The sequence below is a fragment of the Corythoichthys intestinalis genome, chromosome 9, assembly GCF_030265065.1.
Source record: "Corythoichthys intestinalis isolate RoL2023-P3 chromosome 9, ASM3026506v1, whole genome shotgun sequence".
NCBI lineage: Eukaryota > Metazoa > Chordata > Actinopteri > Syngnathiformes > Syngnathidae > Corythoichthys > Corythoichthys intestinalis.
In genome coordinates this window covers 16,695,478-16,714,828 of record NC_080403.1, presented here as the reverse complement: position 1 = coordinate 16,714,828, position 19,351 = coordinate 16,695,478, and the positions used below count along the sequence as shown (strand labels likewise).

Sequence of the window (19,351 nt, the reverse complement as noted above, 5' to 3'; positions counted from 1 at the left end):
AGCAAGCACTTGTTACCAAGGAGCTGGTCTTGATGATGGAGAAAAGAGAAGTGAGAATTCCAGAGCACGTGAGCAGCTCTTTCTGATGCCTCAGGTGCAGATGAATGTGATGAAGAACTACGGGGAGCAGGATCCTTCGAGACTCTGGGGAAGCACGGAGCACGCTATCAACCATGATGAGCCCGTTAAGCCACATTAGTGCGCTTTTCGATCCGGACGTTCACCTGGAAAAGAAAAGAGGCCGCCGTCCACGGTCCGAGCAATGGAGCGTAGCTTAACGTTGTCCACGGAATGCCCTGAAATATGAAGCGAGGACGGCAAACTGGCCAAAGCACCGCGTGCCAATTCCGCCACTTCTCGGACCGAAAACAGGTGCAGTAGCTCATCCAAGACGGCGGGCAAAGAGTTTAAAATGGCCACCTGCAAAAGGTTAGGACGATATGCAGATGCAAAACTTTATCTGCCGTCTTTAGCCATCCGCAGTCGAGGTTTCAGGTCTTTTTCGTTCAAAGTTCTGCAGGCGCCATGTTGTCACTCTGAAAAGTTATGCCCTTTGTTCTTCCCACCTGAGTAAAGACGAGGGTCTCACAGTTGGGCCGGTCTAGACTTAGAACCGAGCGGACGGACTGAAAGAGTTCCTGGACGCTGGCGCGAAACTGTTCCTCCTCCATTCCGCAGGTGGCGCGCGAGTAAAGGCTCCGGGACTGAACGATGAACTTGAACAGATAGTCCAGAGCCTGCCGGGAGGGAGAGAGACAAGACAACGGCATATCTGGTGTTTTGTCATCTACAGTGGAGCAAATAAGTATTTAGTCAACCACCAATTGTGCAAGTTCTCCTACTTGAAAAGATTAGAGAGCCCTGTAATTGTGAACATGGGTAAACCTCAACCATGAGAGACAGAATGTGGAAAAAAAACAGAAAATCACATTGTTTGATTTTTAAATAATTTACTTCTGAAATTAGAGTGGAAAATAAGTATTTGGTCACCTACAAACAAGTAAGATTTCTGGCTGTCAAAGAGGTCTAACTTCTTCTAACGAGGTCTAACGAGGTCTTACGAGGCTCCACTTGTTACCTGTATTAATGGCACCTGTTTTAATTCATTATCGGTATAAAAGATACCTGTCCACAATCTAAGTCAGTCACACTCCAAACTCCACTATGGCCAAGACCAAAGAGCTGTCGAAGGACACCAGAGACAAAATTGTAGACCTGCACCAGGCTGGGAAGACTGAATCTGCAATTTGTAAAACGCTTGGTGTAAAGAAATCAACTGTGGGAGCAATTATTAGAAAATGGAAGACATACAAGACCACTGATAATCTCCCTCGATCTGGGGCTCCATGCAAGATCTCACCCCCTGGCGTCAAAATGATAGCAAGAACGGTGAGCAAAAATCCCAAGACCACATGGGGGGACCTAGTGAATGACCTACAGAGAGCTGGGACCACAGTAACAAAGGCTACTATCAGTAACACAATGCGCCGCCAGGGACTCAAATCCTGCACTGCCAGACGTGTCTCCCCTGCTGACAAAGTACACGTTCAGGCCCGTCTGCGGTTCGCTAGAGAGCATTTGGATGATCCAGAAGAGGACTGGGAGAATGTGTTATAGTCAAATGAAACCAAAATAGAACTTTTTAGTAGAAACACAGGTTCTCGTGTTTGGAGGAGAAAGAATACTGAATTGCATACGAAGAACACCATACCCACTGAGAAGCATGGGGGTGGAAACATCATGCTTTGGGGCTGTTTTTCTGCAAAGGGACCAGGACGACTGATCTGTGTAAAGGAAAGAATGAATGGGGCCATGTATCGAGAGATTTTGAGTGAAAATCTCCTTCCATCAGCAAGGGCATTGAAGATGAGACGTGCCTGGGTCTTTCAGCATGACAATGATCCCAAACACCAAGCCAGGGCAACAAAGGAGTGGCTTCGTAAGAAGCATTTCAAGGTCCTGGAGTGGCCTAGCCAGTCTCCAGATCTCAACCCCATAGAAAATCTGTGGAGGGAGTTGAAAGTCCGTGTTGCCCAACGACAGCCCCAAAACATCACTGCTCTAGAGGAGATTTGTATGGAGGAATGGGCCAAAATACCAGCAACAGTGTGTGAAAAGCTTGTGAAGAGTTACAGAAAACGTTTGGCCTCCGTTATTGCCAACAAAGGTTACATAACAAAGTATTGAGATGAACTTTTGGTATTGACTAAATACTTATTTTCCACCATAATTTGCAAATAAATTCTTTAAAAATCAAACAATGTGATTTGCTGGTTTTTTTCCACATTCTGTCTCTCATGGTTAAGGTTTACCCATGTTGACAATTACAGGCCTCTCTAATATTTTCAAGTGGGAGAAGTTGCACAATTAGTGGTTGACTAAATACTGATTTGCCCCACTGTATTTGCCACCTTTTTATTTGTTCATACATCAGTGGATCCAAAATGACTTCATTTTAAACGAATGCACCTTTGCCAAGGATACATTTGGATGAAGCGCTAGAAAAAAACCATGCCTTACTCGCACAACATCGTGGATGTGATCCTGTCGCGGCGCCTCGGCGGAACGCTCCACAGACCACCTGAGACATCGGATCAGCTCCCTGGGGCACAGTTAGAGTAGTTCAACAACGCATGTGACTGCTCGACTTATGTGCGCTTTAAAGGAGTGCAGACGTACTTGTAGGCCAACGCTCCAGCAAAGTGTTTTTGAATGTACGTGTCCATGACTGCCCGGAAATGGAAATATTTGCTGTCCCTCAGCAAATTGATGACAAAAACCTGAAAAAAGGGAATATAAGAATTAGTAGCAGAAATTGTAGCATTTGGAATGTCCGGAAATATTCTCCGAACAATTCACTGACTGTCAGCCAAAGACTTATCAAGGAGGAGGTAAGCTATGGCAGCACGCCACCTGCATCCAAAAAAACAGTCAGATGACCTTTTTCTATTCTCGCCTCATGCACTTTATCTGCATCATGTCTACCTTTCTTCAAAGTAAACATTTGACTTTCCACAAGAGTGGACCACTTTGAAAAGCATAAGGTAACACCAATGAGGATGTGAACACCTCTGATTGACAATTACTTTCTAAGAGCAAAAACAAATACATAAGCAAATGTTGATTTCCTTGTCTAAAGTAAGATTTTGTTTTCACCTTACCAGAGACTGAAAGACCAGCGGGCCATATTTATCGGTGTTGTCATCCAGGATAGAAAACAATGTGTCCAGAATGTCTTGAAGAAACTGAAATAAACAACAGCGCAATTAATGCTGCTTCATCAGTTGGCCTTTTTTTTAGGTCCATATTTATTCCCAGGATACTTTGCTTGATTATTTGACGGTTTAGCATTTCAAAGAGAAAACGTGTTCTAGTATTACCGAAATATAGGTCAACCTGCCAGTATTGATCTCCAAATGGACACAAATGTTGATCAAATCTCAGAATTGAATGAGAACGACGGCATCGACGGACCTTTACGATTTCCTCTCCGTTTACATTGCGTACACGAGCGAGAATGTCGCCGACCCACTCAGGATGAGCTTTCCACTTGAGCAGAGCCAGCAGGTCCGCTGGAAGACGGAGAAACATTTGACGCCGCGCCGGGAACGCAGAAAAGCCAACAGTTGTAGCCTACCGTTCTGGGTGAGCTTGGTGGACGACAGTTGCGTGGAGATCCAGAAGTTTTCCCTGGCGCTGCGCTGAAAGGTCGTGTCCAGAAGGCCCGGATCGGGGTGTTCTTTGCAACAGGGCAGTCCCAGATAAAGGCCAGGTTCTCGCAAGCCGCCGTCCTCGTCACACTGAGTTGCGTCAGATGCAGAATTTAAACCTGCCGCGCTGGATTTTGGACAACTTGCTGGCTTGCACACTCACCTTGTAAACAAAGAGTTGGTGGCTCTGATCTGTCAGTGTGCTCCCATCTTCCCTCATCAGAGGAGTGAAGGAAAAACCAAAGAGTTTCTTGTCTCCTTTGTCCTTGGCTTGATGAAACAGAAGACAAAGTAAGGACCAGGTGGAAAGTTGGCCGGCACGCAGGCCGATCCTCACTGGAGCAATGGCGGAACTCGAAGCGCAGGTGAGATCCTCGGAATCGGTCGACAGGAATGGCGACTTTGACGCTCTCGCTCCATCTGGGGCCGTTGTTGTGGTAGAGCACCAAGGAGCGATGCTCAGTCGCATCAGGCTCGCCACAACCCGGGCTCACGCAGTCCTACGCCGTAGCCTCAAAGTTAAAAAATTCCCGCTCTCGCTACAGAGCGCCACTCGCCACATTCACTCGCCCGCCTGCCGTCAAGGGCCAGACTCATAAACGGAGCTTGACTCATTGAGTCCTAACCGTGCCACGATTGAAGACTGGATGATGTTGACCTTCGAGCGGAAGGCACACATGCAAACTTACTGCTCTTAAACTTAGGCTCTAATAAGTCACAATTGTTCTCTTTTACTAAAATATGTTATTAGAAACACATATTAATGCCATTGATTTAAAAATTGCTAATATTTAGTACATGTTTTGACCTATGGGGGGCACCATGTTTGCATGTTTGCAATGCTTGCTGGGGGTGATGATGCCCTTGGGCTGGACTGGGAGAATAGCTGTGCTAGCTAGCAAACGGAGCTAGTATGACAACTGGCATGATTTTGTCTCATTCTGCTGCTGGTCAGATTGTTTTGTTACAGAGCTGTGGGCTGAGTTCCCGGCGTCGTACCTGCAGCCGATTCCAGCTCACCAGCAGTGTCTTTAAACCGATCCTAGGCGGCTTGCTGAGATATTGACTTGCTGCCATTTGACAGTTTGTATATCCCTTCGTTGCTAGTTGCATCATTGCCTTGTTTTTTCATTTGTCTGCCTCTCATCGCGGTTTTCCCACGTTTTTTGTTGTTGTTGATCCGACCTACTGTTACGGACCCTTTTTTGTTCCCCTTTTTTTGTGTGTTCAATAAACCCTTTTACGCAATCCCTATGTTATTGTTGTCTGCTTGCTGTCTGAAGTGAGCCATGTTTTCTAATTCTGCGGTCAAGCCAGCCAAACTTTCTTTTCAGTTGCGTTCCCCCTTTCAGGTTCAGAGACAGACAACGCCGTTGGGCTGCGGTAGTTTTAGGAGGAAAATCATGACTCTAACGCAGTACTTGTCAAATAGTGGGGCGCCCCCCCGAGCAATGCCGGGTGTGGTGTATGTGACCTGGGGGAACATACTTTTTTGCCGTACTTGGATAAAGGGTAATTGCACATCCACTCAGTGGGTGGCAGTGGCGCCACCAAACCAAACGAGAGCACACAGCAAAGAGATATGAAGTACGATGTGGAAGTATGGCAGCGCCGCCCAGTGACACTACCGCCCAGAGCGCATTGTGTCGTCAACAACAATGGCGACTTACTCGTTAAACTAATTTTTCAAATTTTATAACAATGAAAACATTAAGAAGGGTTTGAATATCAAATTATTGTAACTCATACTAACATTTATCTTTTAAGAACTACAAGTCTTTCTGTCTGTGGTTACCTTTAAGCTTAGCCACTAGATATTCCTCTCTGTATTGATCTGGCTCCTTGCTCTTTACCATCATTTTTTTTTCGCCTAACACCTTCATTGTAATGTTTTGAAATGCTAATTATTTCCCTATTGGTTAGTAGCGCTTTTGCTTTTTATGATTAGAGTACAAAGTGCAAGACGATTGTGATGTTTAGACTAAAGCCAAAAAAATCCAGAGGTATGAAGCGAAAACTTTGTCGAGAAGTTAGAACATCAGCCGGTTATTAAGATGATCGAACTTGTGTCCTTGACGACACACGACACGAGATCGAAAAAGCAAGCTTGATCACCTTAACGGGTTCTCCATCAGCATAGAGCACATAGACGGCCACTTCGATGTTCTTCTGCACACTTTTTCCTCCTCTCTCGAACTCCCCTCTCTCCAGTGTCAAGTACAGGTCATTGCGCACATCTCCTAGAAACGACAAGTGAGACCGAAGCGGTCGGCCGGTGTGACCGTTTTTACGACACTCACCTGGCACAATGACGTCCGGGAAGGCGAGCTTGCGGGTCACGGCCACGCCTCCGGACCGCATACGTTTGTTTTGCCGCCGGATTTCCTCCAGGTCGCCGCGCAGTAACTGCAAGGAAATGAGCAGACCTGCGAGACGATAACCGCCGCATTGACATGAGCAAGACTAACATACCCCAGAGAAAAACAAACATTTGTCTGACAGTTGACTGCCCTACCGTAGTTGTTTCCAGGCGATGAGTATTTGGCACTGGACTTACGGATGATGTTTTCATGGATTTGGTACCATTCGCTCTCGTTGTTACACCTGAGGGTTGAACTTTAGCCCATCCGTGTCCTCTAAAGCCGAATGTGTGTAACGGAGAGAGACTCACGTGTAGAATTTGAGGACAAAGTCTTTCTCCTCTCTGGTTTCGGAAATGGTTTGCAGGACTTCACTCATGGCCAGAACGGCGCAGGCGTAAGGGCGTCTGTATCGAACGTGAGCCGGACCTTTCTTGTGGTCGTTCAGCAACATTCGCCCTGCGATGGCGAGAGTGTCCTTGAAAATTGTTGACGGTCATTGACGTGGCGTCCGTCCTTTGACAGACATTTTCTTACCTGTGCGAATGACTTGCGAGACGATGTACAGATCTCTCTTCATGTCTTTGTTGCTCAAATCCTATACGAACGCAAAGGCCCAGATTGAGCAGGAGGTTAGCAGAGGTGCACCCTAACTACTAAGTACGTACCGTGAAAAGAGCGCTCAGCCCCTCCATGTCGCCAGAATTCTTTGTCCCTCCGTTTTTGTCCAGTCTCACCAGAAACTTTTCACTGCGAAAGAGATGGGCAAAAACCCGAGGCACAGACAGACGGCTCTTGAGACAGCACTCCTGCAGACGGGGTGGTCACAGAAGGAGGCCGGAACTAACCTGATGCTTTTGGCTTCCCTGAAGTCGTACAGCCAGAAGAAGATATCGCTTTCCTCACCGATGTTGTTATTGGTAAAACTCTTCAGACTGACCAGCAGGTGGTGCGCCGCCGGCACCCTCCAAGCCTCGACAGCAGTGCCATCGCGCCTCTGTCATGTGATGAATTTAGTCGGCGCAAATCATTTATTTCCTCCCACAGCTCAGAAAAAGTAAATTCTATTGAACTCTTTGGTATCTTCCCAGCCAGTTCTTTTTACGTCAAGCCTCATTTTTCTTCATTTTCACTTTGGAATGTTTTCTTATGTTTTTTTTTCTTTAAAGAGTATTACAACACCTGGGGAAATGGTAATATTTCATCATTTATCCATAAACGCATGCCTTTTGGATTCATATCATGCCACTTTGTATAATTACACACATCGCAACACCAAGAAACTGATAGAAACTTGGATCAATTGTCAAGACGGCGCCCGAGATCCCGGAAATCTAGCATATTATGTGTGTGACGTCACAACAAGGAAACACCCGGCTCAGTGCTTAGTACTGAAAGGCGGCGATGATAGCTGACAATTTTGTTTCTAATTGCAGCGACGAATCCGACGTAACGAACGTTCTTCTAATGGTGACGAGGAGAGTTATAAACCTTTCTTTGGTGTTTTGGGTTATCAATTTGAGCCCAAACGAAAGCCAATGCAGCCTCATGAAACGATCATTGAGGGGCGCAATCACACTGATGAAACACCGGCAACAGATCGTGTGGGGAAACACCGAATGGTTTGTTTTGCATTTCTTTTTGTGAAGCTGATACACCGTGACCGCAAAATAAAGTATAGAATAATTATCATTTATTGTGCTATCATAGGTTTTCGCTCTGCCAACAGACACAAATATGAATGGGATTAGAGGATTTGTTGTATATATTTTACGAGCGATAATTTATACATGTGTCCAGTCCTATATCCAATGCGTGATATGTTTTTTATTATAAAAGAGTACTCACTCTGGCCATTTCCCTCCTTCTCTTAGCCTGGGGTGGTGGGGTGGTCTCATCAAAACCAGTCATCGTCCTCTTTCTTGATATCTCGGGACATTTAGGTGGCTGCGCGTGTATGGTGGGCAACGCATCTGCTTTCAGCAGAAATTTCTTAGCAAAACCTGATTTCATTTGTCCATAGTTCGAATAGCTTTCAGGTGTAAAATGTGCACCACACAAAACCGTGCTGGAGGCTGGGTCTGCAAAATTACCCCTCTTAGCACGGACGAACTTTACTCATTGTCTGCATAGTCCAGCTCTTTTTCTCGCGTTTGGGAACTCGTGGATACTACATTGCGACAAATGGCTATTTGTACACCACATAGCATGACAGGTTTGAACCATTTTAGCGATTTTTTGATAAAACACGAACGCAACTCTCTCGTCGATAAACAACGATGGCACCTGCCTCGACCTTTTGTTTCCTTTCTGTGACGTCAAAGCCACATTCGGCTGTTTCCGGAATACTTTCGGAAATGTTCGTAATTTTCGATCTATTTTCGATAATTGCTCATGAATGTGATTTATTTTTTTGTTAACTTTATTAATATTTGTTATCTTGCCACATAACGGTTCTATTGATATCTCACAGCCCCTTCGTATTATAATACCCTTTAAATTTTTAACTGTCCATCTTTGTGGTTAGTGACAGCTTTTATTTAAATTTAAATTATTTATTTTGCAAACAGAGTGGTATCGGAATGGTATCGGTATCGGTCGATACTGCACTGCCAGGTATCTGTATCGGTATCGGGCCTTAAAAATGGTATCGGTGCAACACTAGTTAGAACCGGCTCCCATCGATGCTCGATGCCCAACCCTGGTTGTAATTGCATTAATTTCTGTGAGAAATGTTGTATTTTCTGGAAAAAATCCAGAGGTGCCAATAATTTTGTCCATGACTGTATATTCCCATCTGCAAAACTTCAAGATACTGTAGACCAGACATGTCCAAAGTCCGGCCCGGGGGCCAAATGCGGCCCGTGGTCAAATTGCATCCGGGCCCCAGCCTCTGTCATAAAATCAATAACGTCTGGCCCGCACACTTATAAATTGGTCAGTAGTCTTGCTACCAGCATATGAAGTAGCTTACACACTAAACGCTGCTCCTCATTTACCCACTAAAAGGAAGCAGCACTCTAAGCAACATTACCCTATTTTACCCTTTACTCCCAATTTTCTAAAATGGCGACAATCAACAAAAAGTTGACTGCGACAGCCGACGCTTCAAGGATAGGTGGAAATTGGACTATTTCTTCACTAAAATACGCAACAACTGTGTCTGCCTCATTTGCAAAGAGACAGTCGCTGTTTTTAAAAAGTTCAGTTTGAGGCGATATTGTTTTAAAAAGTTCAGTTTGAGGCGATATTACCAAAGACACGCTGACATGTACGACAAGATTACAGGGAAGATACGTAGCGAGAAATTGAAGCAACTTGAAGCTAGTTTAATTTCACAGCAGCAGTATTTTGCAAGAGCCCGAGAGTCGAAAGACAATGCCACAAAGGCTAATTGTGAGATTGTTGAAATTATTCATTAGAAAAAAAATAAAAAACAAAATGTGACACACATAATGGCTTGCTAAAATTTGCTTAAATATATTGTTCTATGTAAAGGACGTCAGCCAAGGTCGGCCCCCCTCATTTTTACCACACCAAATCTGGCCCCCTTTGCGAAAAGTTTGGACACCCCTGCTGTAGACAGTCGAGCCTATGTCAACTCAAAGCGACAGCAGCAATCCAAATGTCGTCTTTCTGAGATGAATATTTCTGGAATGAGGTTATCATTCCAGCTTTTTGGAGTATTTAACAGTAGTAGTAATAGTAATTGACTATTTAACAGATAATACTTTGCCAACAAATTCTGCTAAATGCACTGAACTGTCTTTTTCTTAAATCTTTACATACTGTACTGTGCATGGATGAACTTTTTTGCAAGGAAATCAAGGACGATTTGAGGTTTTTGCACATTGTGATTTGAAAGAGTTACGTGTTTTGGCCACCCTCTTCCATTTTAAGTACATTTTACCTTGATGTCCCAATTTTTCCTTTGAAAGGATGTCTGTACAAAGGTGACAAACCTGAGAGTTGTGTTGAACGTTGCTTCTGCTGCTGAGATGCTGCGAAGAAAAAATCCTGGTAAACACTCAAGTCAAATCATGCAGCGTTATTGACACATTGCGATATCCTTCGACAATGCTCCTTGCGTAAATGCAAAGAGAATAGAACAGAACAAATGTCATTTAAACGCTTAACTGAGGTTATTGTGGAAAAAAGGGTTCAATGAACGCACGTATCTTTCCTGCCTATAGTGAAAGTCGGCAGCTCTAACTCACCATCTTGTAAAGATCGACGACGCTGATCTGATCTTCGTCAACCATCTCAAAGTCTTTTCTGGGCACCAAGTCCAAACCCAAATGTCTGAACAAATAGACGAGGTCAATTAACTTAATGAATTTGTCGAGGAGAGGTGGCGGGGGTCCTCACTCGTTCCCCCAGTCCAGCCTGGCGGTCACGTGTCTTTTGACGTCTCCTTTCTGTTCCGGCGTGAGCTGGGACACCGTCAGTTGCCTCCTGAGTTCCATCAGCTCCGACATCACGTGAGCCACTTTCAAGAACAAATCCACCTTGTCTTTCTGTCGGAGGCAACATAAAAGTTGTCAGGGGAGCCGGGTACGAACACGCAAGGAACTAGGGAGGGTTGGCCCATATGCAAGGAAGTCGAGGCAGATGGCCATAGGTGCAAATTGTTTCGAGTGACCAAAACAAGTATGTGACAACAGTGACGTTAACTACACAGACATGGGGTTATGAGACCATGAAAAGCAGGTGGGTGACACGAGAGGCAGCTGATTGGAAGTTGCACAAGGAGCAGGCAACACGAGGTGAAGTCAGTAGGTCATCACAAGGACAACACACACAAACTTGAATGAACAAAACACAAACCATGACAAAAGTCTGTCTTTAGTATTTGTTACGTTTGCGCCGCATTCAACAAAACGCCACGTGCGGACACGGGGCTGAAAGAATCTAATAATCGAAAAGTCGGCCCGAAGGTTTCCTATCTGACGACTAGCTCATGAGAAATGAGAGAAATGTGTCATGAGCAGTGTTGTTTTCGTCAACGATGACGACAACAAACAATTTTTTCATGACAATGACGTGCTGAAAACGTGTCTTGGGAGACTAAATATAACAAGGTGGATGCCAGTTGTCATCTGACGACACGAGAACGAGTTGAAAATTTGCCATAGTTTCCGTCATAAATTCACAATGATATCACAGTGATATGTTCTTATTGTATGTGTAGTTACAACGCATTTAGGAGTGTTTGGTCGTGTCACGCAAACAACGACGGAGGAAAAATAAGTAAGTGAACCATCACATTTAATATTTTGTGCCCCCCCTCCCCCCCTTTGGCAGCAATAACATCAACCAGACGCTTCCTGTAGCTGCAGACCAGTCTGCCACATGGATCATGACTAATCTTGGCCTATTATTCTCTACAAAACTGCTGTCGCTCAGTCAGATTCCTGGGATGTCTGGCATGAATCACTGTCTTTAGGTCATGCCACAGCATCTCAATGGGGTTCAAGTCTGGATTTTTGACTTGGCCACTTCAGAACGTTTATTTTGTTCTTCTGAAACCATTCTGAAGTTGATTTACTTCTGTGTGTTGAATCATTGTCTTGATGCAGCATCCATCCTCTTTTTAGCTTCAACTGTCTGACAGACGGGCTCGGGTTTTCCTGCAAAACGTTTGAATTCATTCTTCCATTAATGATTGCAAGTTGTCCAGGCCCTGAGGCACCAAAACGGCCCCCAATCATGATGCTCCCTCCTCCATGATTCACGGTGGGGATGAGGTGTTAATGTTGGTGATCTGTTCCATTTTTCCTCCACACATGACGTTATGTGTTGCTCCTAAATAATTCAACTTTGGTTTAATCAGTCCACAAAACCTCTGTGGAGTGTCCAAGTGCCTTTTTGCGAACATTAAACGAGCAACAATGTTTTTGTTAGACAGCAGTTGCTTCCTCCGTGGAGTCCTCCCATGAATACCATTTTAGGCCATAGTTTTACATATAGTTGATGTGTGCACAGAGATAATGGACTGTGCCAGTGATTTCTGTAAGTCTATAGCAGACACTCTAAGGTTCTTTTTTACCTCTCTGACTATTCTTCACTGAACTCTAGGCATCATCTTTGGTGGACGGCCACCTCTTGGGAGAGAAGCAACAGTGCCAAACTCTCTCCATTTGTAGACAACTTCTCTGACTGTCGAATGATGAACAGCCACACTTTAATAGATGGTTTTGTATCCTTTCCCAGCTTTATACATTTCAAAATCCTTGATCCCAGGTCTTCAGACAGCTCTTTTGACCAAGCCATGATGCACATCAGACAATGCTTCTCATCAAAACAATTCTTGCCAGGTGTGTGTTTTATAGTGGGCAGGGCAGGTTTACACAACTCATTAAAATGTTTGGTAAAAATTGGTTTCAATTGCTCTTTAAGTCTCCTTAAGCAGAGGGTTCACTTACTTATTTTTCCCTCTTCTATCATTGTTTGCATGCTATCCTCATTAAAATGTGAAAACCTATAAATGTTTGGGTGGTTTTAGTAAAAGCAGACATTTTTTACATCTGTGTGATTTTGACAAATATCAGATCACATTTGATGGTGATTTTATGCAGAAGTGGGAGAAATTCGAAAGGGTCCAGATACTTTTTCATACCCGCTGTACAGTCCGTGGCATCCAGGTGAGTTTAATTAATTGCAAATAATGTGCTGTTTTCTTGCTGCGTGTGTATTATCATTATAAAAATGGTGATGTCCTTGTAAACACACAGTTATGTGCTCGTCTGTCATGTTAATTCGAAATTGTTGGAAACCTTTAATTATTTATTCATGGACTAAAACATTTGAAGTTTATAGACGAAAACATTTTGAGAATTGTCGACTAAAACTAGACGAAATTTGTCTGAGTTTTGTTGACTAAAACTAGACGAAGACTAACACATTCGAAAAGACTAAATATGGCTAAAACTAATAAGTATTTTTGTCCAAAAGACTAAGACGAAAATTAAAATGGCTGCCAAAAATAACTCTGGTCATGAGTAGACGTCAGATCCATTCCGGAATTCCTGTTTCAAATGAATCAGACGTCTACGAACGTTGGTCAACAGCAGCCGATGAGTCGAGCGGTGTGTCAAGAAAGCTTTAAAAAGGCCTCGGAGGAATGTTTGAAAGGGGCGCTCACCACGTAGAGTTGTTTCCACAGCGACGACCATTCGTGAAGCGTGGACGTCACCTCGGTCACCGTGGCATCCTCGACGGGCACCGCCGACTCATGCCGCCGTCTGAACAAAAAAAGGAGAGAGAAGCCCTTAAGGCCTTTGAAATACACTTGAAGAAAATGTGACGAAAAGAATGAATAGGAGCAAGTTGATTGACTTGCATGCAAAAATCAAGACAATCTAAAAATCTCGTATTGTTGCTTGTGATGTGACATGTCACATTTCTTTGTTGGAATATTATAGCTTTTGATTTCTGTCACTTTTGGGATCTTGACAAGATGGCCAGAAGAGATTTTTTTTTTAAAAAGTTTTTTTTCCCTGGCAGCAATAGTACGAACTACTGGTGCACGATAATTATTGGTCCGATATTTATCGGTCCGATAATTGGTATTATGACATCATCCCGATAAATCCAATAACATTTATAATAGGACCGATAATATGTACTGTTCTGGCTTTACAGGTTCTAGTGTGGGAAATCAGTTGACCATTTGCGGGCCATTGCTCCCACCTGCTGGTCAGAATAATTCACTGCATCTATTTTTTTTTTGTAACAGTAGTTTGGTTCAATCACTTACACATTGCGGTGTCTAGCGGGAGCATTGACAGTCGTGAATGCTTTCTGTTACGTTTCCACCTCGGAAATATATGTAAGTATTTTATGTTTACTATAACATATGGATGTGCAATATATGTTTACTTCTGTGGTGAAGGGTCATATGTACAGAACTTTTTAAATTGTGTTATAGAAGCCAGCCAATGCTTTAGTAGCTCAAGCTAGTGTGCTATGCTATACATATAATAGTTGTGTATATAAGTTTATTGTGCAGTTTGTTGTATATTGAGTATTGAATATGTGTATTTTTCTGTTATACTTTCACAATATTAAGACGAGTGTCTTCCCATAAAGGCAAGGAAAGACCAAGCCTTGTGGTTTATGGAAGTGCATTCATTCTTAGCTGGCTGTCGGGCAGTGCAGAAGTGAACCGCACTGTTTTGTTCATGTCATTATAAAAAATCTGATGAGATCAAAGGCAAATCTATGTTGAATACACCACTGTTTTTTTTAACCTCCAGGTGTTCAAAAACTCAGGTTATACATTTTTCAAAATTATATATTTATTATCGGTTATCGGTATCGGCTTTGAGGAGCAGGAAGTTATCGATATCGGTTTAGACGTAGTAGTGATAGTCATGGTATTAGTGTGACTTGCTAGTCTGGCTATACAGTAATAGTGGTGGTACGATACCCTTTATTGGTGACGGTGCATTTCTTGACGTGAATGTAGCTACACGGGAAAATTCCCTGCAACAAGAGAAAAGAAGAGCACACATGGTGGAAATAAATAATGAGCGAATAAATACCTGAGGGATTCATTTCTATTTGTCACTTTCTCACTTTGACATTTGTCCTTCTGCCGGAGAATCCTCGGAACCATCCTGAACGAGACATCAAAAGGGACATGTTTTCTCCGTTCCAAGTAGCAACATGAGGTCAGATGCAAATTGTTGTGGTTACCTTCACATTTCTCCAAGATGTGAACGCTCTCGCCGAGCTCCAACGTCAAGGAGTGAGGGACACCGCTCCGGAAGGTGAAGATGGCTGTGTAGCGAACATGAGATAGCGTAAAGTCAGAGGTGTCCGTTTAGCGAGCATCAACGCCGCTAGTGACAGCGGTTAGAAACTCGGGTGACCTCGCCGTCATCATATTTTGAGGTCGAGATGTACCGAGGTGGAAATATCAAGACGTTTCCGTTGGGGTTTAGTGACCTCTTTCGACTCTCAAATAAATGTACGTCCAGTGAAAATTGACTCAACAGAAACAAACGTGACGTCTCCAGGCGCATGCACGCACACAGGTGAGATTTATTCAGAGCCAATGACTTCATGCGCGAAAACATAACCACGGGGTTAAGCTCCCTTGACTTTCTAATGTTTTAATTACGCAATTATTTACAGATAGATCACATTGGAATTTGGTAGACATAGTCTCGGGAAATACGCATCAATCCTCGGAGCCCAATTTCTTATTTTCTGTCTCAGGCCTGATTAATGACATGAATTAATTACAGACTTAATGTTGCCTGTAGGTTCTGAGTTAGCCGGTTGGATAGCTTTTTTAAGATAGCGACCCCCACGAAAAAAATGGAATCATCTCACTGCGGAGCTCGTTTTAGAATAGGCCTGAGGCCTACACAGGTGGACATGCGGTCGCTGGGGCAAGCTGACAGCCCCCTTCTCTAAATGTCGTGGGAATGCATTCTTGTCCAGGATGCGCCACTGGCGGGCCGTCACTCCGTCGTTTGTCAGCATGTGCTTAGCCGGTAGCCATTAAGGGTCCACCTCTTAGTAGAAACAGTCACCCGGGACAAACTCTATCCTCCCCAAAGGAAGGTTGGAGTTGCGAACAAAGGGAGAAGATGATGATCACGTCAAATCCTCATATATTTAGCTTTTGAATAATTGAATCAACGTGCGCGGGCTTTGTCTTTTCCATTTGGGTCGGGGTGAGTTGTTGTCCCCACATAGAGCAGCTTTGTCTACAGCCCATAAGGCAATAAATAGCTTTGATTTTAAATAGCTTTTTCTTGCACCCATTCCTTTTTTTTTTTTTTTTTTTTTTGATACCCCGCCATTTACAGTGGGGCAAATAAGTATTTAGTCAACAACTAATTGTGCTCCCAAGTTCTCCCACTTGAAAATATTAGAGAGGCCTGTAATTGTCAACATGGGTAAACCTCAACCATGAGAGACAGAATGTGGAATAAAAACCCAGAAAATCACATTGTTTGATTTTTAAAGAATTTATTTGCAAATCATGGTGAAAAATAAGTATTTGGTCAATACCAAAAGTACATCTCAGTACTTTGTTATGTACCCTTTGTTGGCAATAACGGAGGCCAAACGTTTTCTGTAACTCTTCACAAGCTTTTCACACATGGTTGCTGGTATTTTGGCCCATTCCTCCATGCAGATCTCCTCTACAGCAGTGATGCTTTGGGGCTATCGTTGGGCAACACGGACTTTTCAACTCCCTCCTCACCCCGTGGCGTCAAAATGATAACAAAAACGGTGAGCAGAACCACACGGGGGGACCTAATGAATGACCTACAGAGAGCTGGGACCACAGTAACAACATTTACACAATGACAGGGACTCAAATCATGCAGTGCCAGACGTGTCCCCCTGCTGAATAAAGTACACGTCCAGGCCATCTGCGGTTTGCTAGAGAGCATTTGGATGATCCAAAAGAGGACTGGGAGAATGTGTTATGGTCAGATGAAACCGAAATCGTGTTTGGAGAAAAAAGAATACTGAACTGCACCATACCCACTGTGAAGGATGGGTGTGGAAACATCATGCTTTGGGCTGTTTTTCTGCAAAGGGACCAGGCGACTGATCTGTGTAAAGGAAAGAATGAATGGGGCCATGTATCGAGAGATTTCGCGTGAAAATCTCCTTCCATCAGCAAGGGCATTGAAGATGAGACGTGGCTGGGTCTTTCAGCATGACAATGATCCCAAACACACAGCCAGGGCAACAAAGGAGTGGCTTCGTAAGAAGCATTTCAAGGTCCTGGAGTGGCCTAGCCAGTCTCCCGATCTCAACCCCATAGAAAATCTGTGGAGGGAGTTGAAAGTCCATGTTGCCCAACGATAGCCCCAAAACATCACTGCTCTAGAGGAGATCTGCATGGAGGAATGGGCCAAAAAAACAGCAACAGTGTGTGAAAAGCTTGTGAAGAGTTACAGAAAACGTTTGGCCTCCGTTATTGCCAACAAAGGGTACATAACGAAATATTGAGATGAACTTTTGGTATTGACCAAATACTAATTTTCCCCCATGATTTGCAAATAAGTTCTTTAAAAATCAAACAATGTGATTTTCAGTTTTTTTTCCGCACGCTGTCTCTCATGGTTGAGGTTTACCCATGTTGACAATTATAGGCCTCTCTAATATTTTAGAGTGGGAGAACTAGCACAGTTCGTGGTTGACTAAATACTTATTTGCCCCACTGTACGTGTTGCATACATGCACTGAACAATTTTTTTTTTTCAACTGAAACCTACAATCTAACCCAGCTAACCACTCCAAGCGATCGGAGGGCACATGATGGCACCTTGTCGGGAGGTTTCCACTCAATTGTTGATTTTCACATCTGCGTGCAGCATCTGCCGCTGCTGCCACCGTTTGGGCAAAAAACGGATTAGAGCAGGGGAGGCCCAATTCCTATTGGATTATCCATCACACAGTAACTCTGCCCAATGCTTTTGTCATATTTCTCACATCTAAAACAGTATCTAAAGAAGCAAAATCGTTGGGCAGCAAGTTCTGCGTGTTGTGGTGTGGCCGGCAGATGACATGGTTTGGAATGTCATCATTTGCCATTTAAAAAAAACAACAGATTTCTCTGCAACAGCTGGACTTTGTCGCACACCAGGGCCAGTTGTAGGCAGGCATGTATGAGGGGGCAGTCAGAAATGTGTAGGAGGCATCATATGTACACATCATGCCCCCCCACCCAGTGCTTATAGTACCAGCATTTTCGTCATTGATACGTGAACGTATGACAATGATCACGGACCCGGATGACAGAGGACAGGAGAAAAAAACATACAGCATGCACTAAAAGGTGTCAGTATCTACAGTGGGCAAAAAACACAACACAGGGGGGAAAGAAAAAGCTAACAACACAGAGATATGGTGACGTGAGAGGAGTCACGGAACGTATCCAAAGAGTCATGAAAAAATACAACAAACACACCGGTCAAACCACACACACTCCGAAAGATATTGGTCCACCCAAAGGACAAAATCCACCCAGAAAACAAATGTAACTCCATATATGAAATTCCATGCAAATCATGCAATAAATCATACATCTGGGAGACAGGGAGGAGCTTTATTACAAGAAAAATAGTGAGAAGGAGACAAAAATAAGACATACAAGGGCAATAAAAGAACAACCACAACAGAAGATCACAAGTCAGTCATCACCGATCACTGCAAAATGGAAAACCACATTATGAACTGGGAAAAGTCCAGAGTCATTCACAACGAAGAAAACAAAGATCAGCGCTGGATCAGGTAGGCCATTGAGATCCGCAAGCGGCCTTATACGCTCTCTACTACCTGGACCACCATCCTGGAAGAGTGAATGGTCAGCAGAGCGCGAAGACTCACCTGTCATTCTGACAGGTGAGTCACGCCTTCATCCATCAGCTGATAAAGACGCGTTACACCAACACCAGTGACTCTCTCATAAAGGCGGAAGTGTTCGCTGAAACATGTCAGGTAATTAAAACACCCTATAACTATTGTCTGGGATAAAATAAAAAAATCAACTTATCTATAAGTGTAGACAAAATTAACTCAATACAACTATGAAAGGTAGTCTCATGAATAATAATAATTTAAAAAAATATACTTCTCAAACTAATTAATAAAACACAACAGATATAAAATACAGAACACTTTATCTTTTCATCTTTTCGGCTTTTTCTTGTTAGCAACCAAACAGTTGAAAAAATCTTCCTTCCTTCACACCACTCCACTCCAGTCTACAACAACAGTGTCCTACTTCCCTTTGCAAAACCTCTCACAAATATATCCATGTCCAAGTTATTTGTTATGGACTTCTCACAAGCCAGTTTACACATCTCTTTGTGAGCTGCAGCAAGCTGGAGTGGAAAATAAGTAAGATGGCTTTGTAAAAAACGTTGTGATTTTACGAAACAGTGCAGAGCTACAGTCTGGGGCGGGACTTTACGTAGGGGTCAGTCAAACACTGGTCATTTGTCTTCAGTCTGTCATGTGAAGCGGACATGGACTTATTTCTGTGCTTGTTGTGAGTGAGAAAACGTAGCTTCTTCTTCAAAGTCTTCCCGTTCTGTGGCCGCGCTGAAACATGACAACACATTGTCTGGCGACGTCTAGGCTCATTTACAGACTAACAGTGATCGAATGTTTACTGGGGGCTGTGTGCGCTTTACTGTGCACGCGCGCTGACCATCCTGTGATCAAGACACACACAGCTGAGGGAAAGCGAGATAAGAGAGAACTGATACTATATCGTCTTTGTGTCCCCTTTTTGGTGGA

General features: G+C 43.6%; 1 protein-coding gene across 3 annotated transcripts in view; it reads right to left on the bottom strand.

The window, feature by feature from the left end:
* The window catches only part of LOC130921341 (dedicator of cytokinesis protein 3-like), a 61,759-nt gene that overhangs the window by 28,972 nt on the left and 13,436 nt on the right, over positions 1-19,351 (bottom strand). For all 3 annotated transcript variants that reach the window (XM_057845096.1, XM_057845099.1, XM_057845098.1), the window contains exons 2-25: positions 14,771-14,854; positions 14,651-14,691; positions 14,502-14,557; positions 13,215-13,314; positions 10,439-10,587; positions 10,288-10,372; positions 10,033-10,071; positions 6,919-7,067; positions 6,739-6,820; positions 6,608-6,668; positions 6,382-6,529; positions 6,226-6,314; positions 6,011-6,136; positions 5,826-5,950; positions 4,048-4,210; positions 3,874-3,980; positions 3,638-3,800; positions 3,475-3,572; positions 3,162-3,245; positions 2,680-2,780; positions 2,521-2,602; positions 567-737; positions 225-420; positions 17-144 (exon numbers count right to left, since the gene is read on the bottom strand). In XM_057845096.1, coding sequence (XP_057701079.1) covers positions 17-144; positions 225-420; positions 567-737; positions 2,521-2,602; positions 2,680-2,780; positions 3,162-3,245; positions 3,475-3,572; positions 3,638-3,800; positions 3,874-3,980; positions 4,048-4,210; positions 5,826-5,950; positions 6,011-6,136; positions 6,226-6,314; positions 6,382-6,529; positions 6,608-6,668; positions 6,739-6,820; positions 6,919-7,067; positions 10,033-10,071; positions 10,288-10,372; positions 10,439-10,587; positions 13,215-13,314; positions 14,502-14,557; positions 14,651-14,691; positions 14,771-14,854 — 2,627 coding nt within the window. The remainder of the gene's footprint in view (positions 1-16; positions 145-224; positions 421-566; positions 738-2,520; positions 2,603-2,679; positions 2,781-3,161; positions 3,246-3,474; positions 3,573-3,637; positions 3,801-3,873; positions 3,981-4,047; positions 4,211-5,825; positions 5,951-6,010; positions 6,137-6,225; positions 6,315-6,381; positions 6,530-6,607; positions 6,669-6,738; positions 6,821-6,918; positions 7,068-10,032; positions 10,072-10,287; positions 10,373-10,438; positions 10,588-13,214; positions 13,315-14,501; positions 14,558-14,650; positions 14,692-14,770; positions 14,855-19,351) is intronic.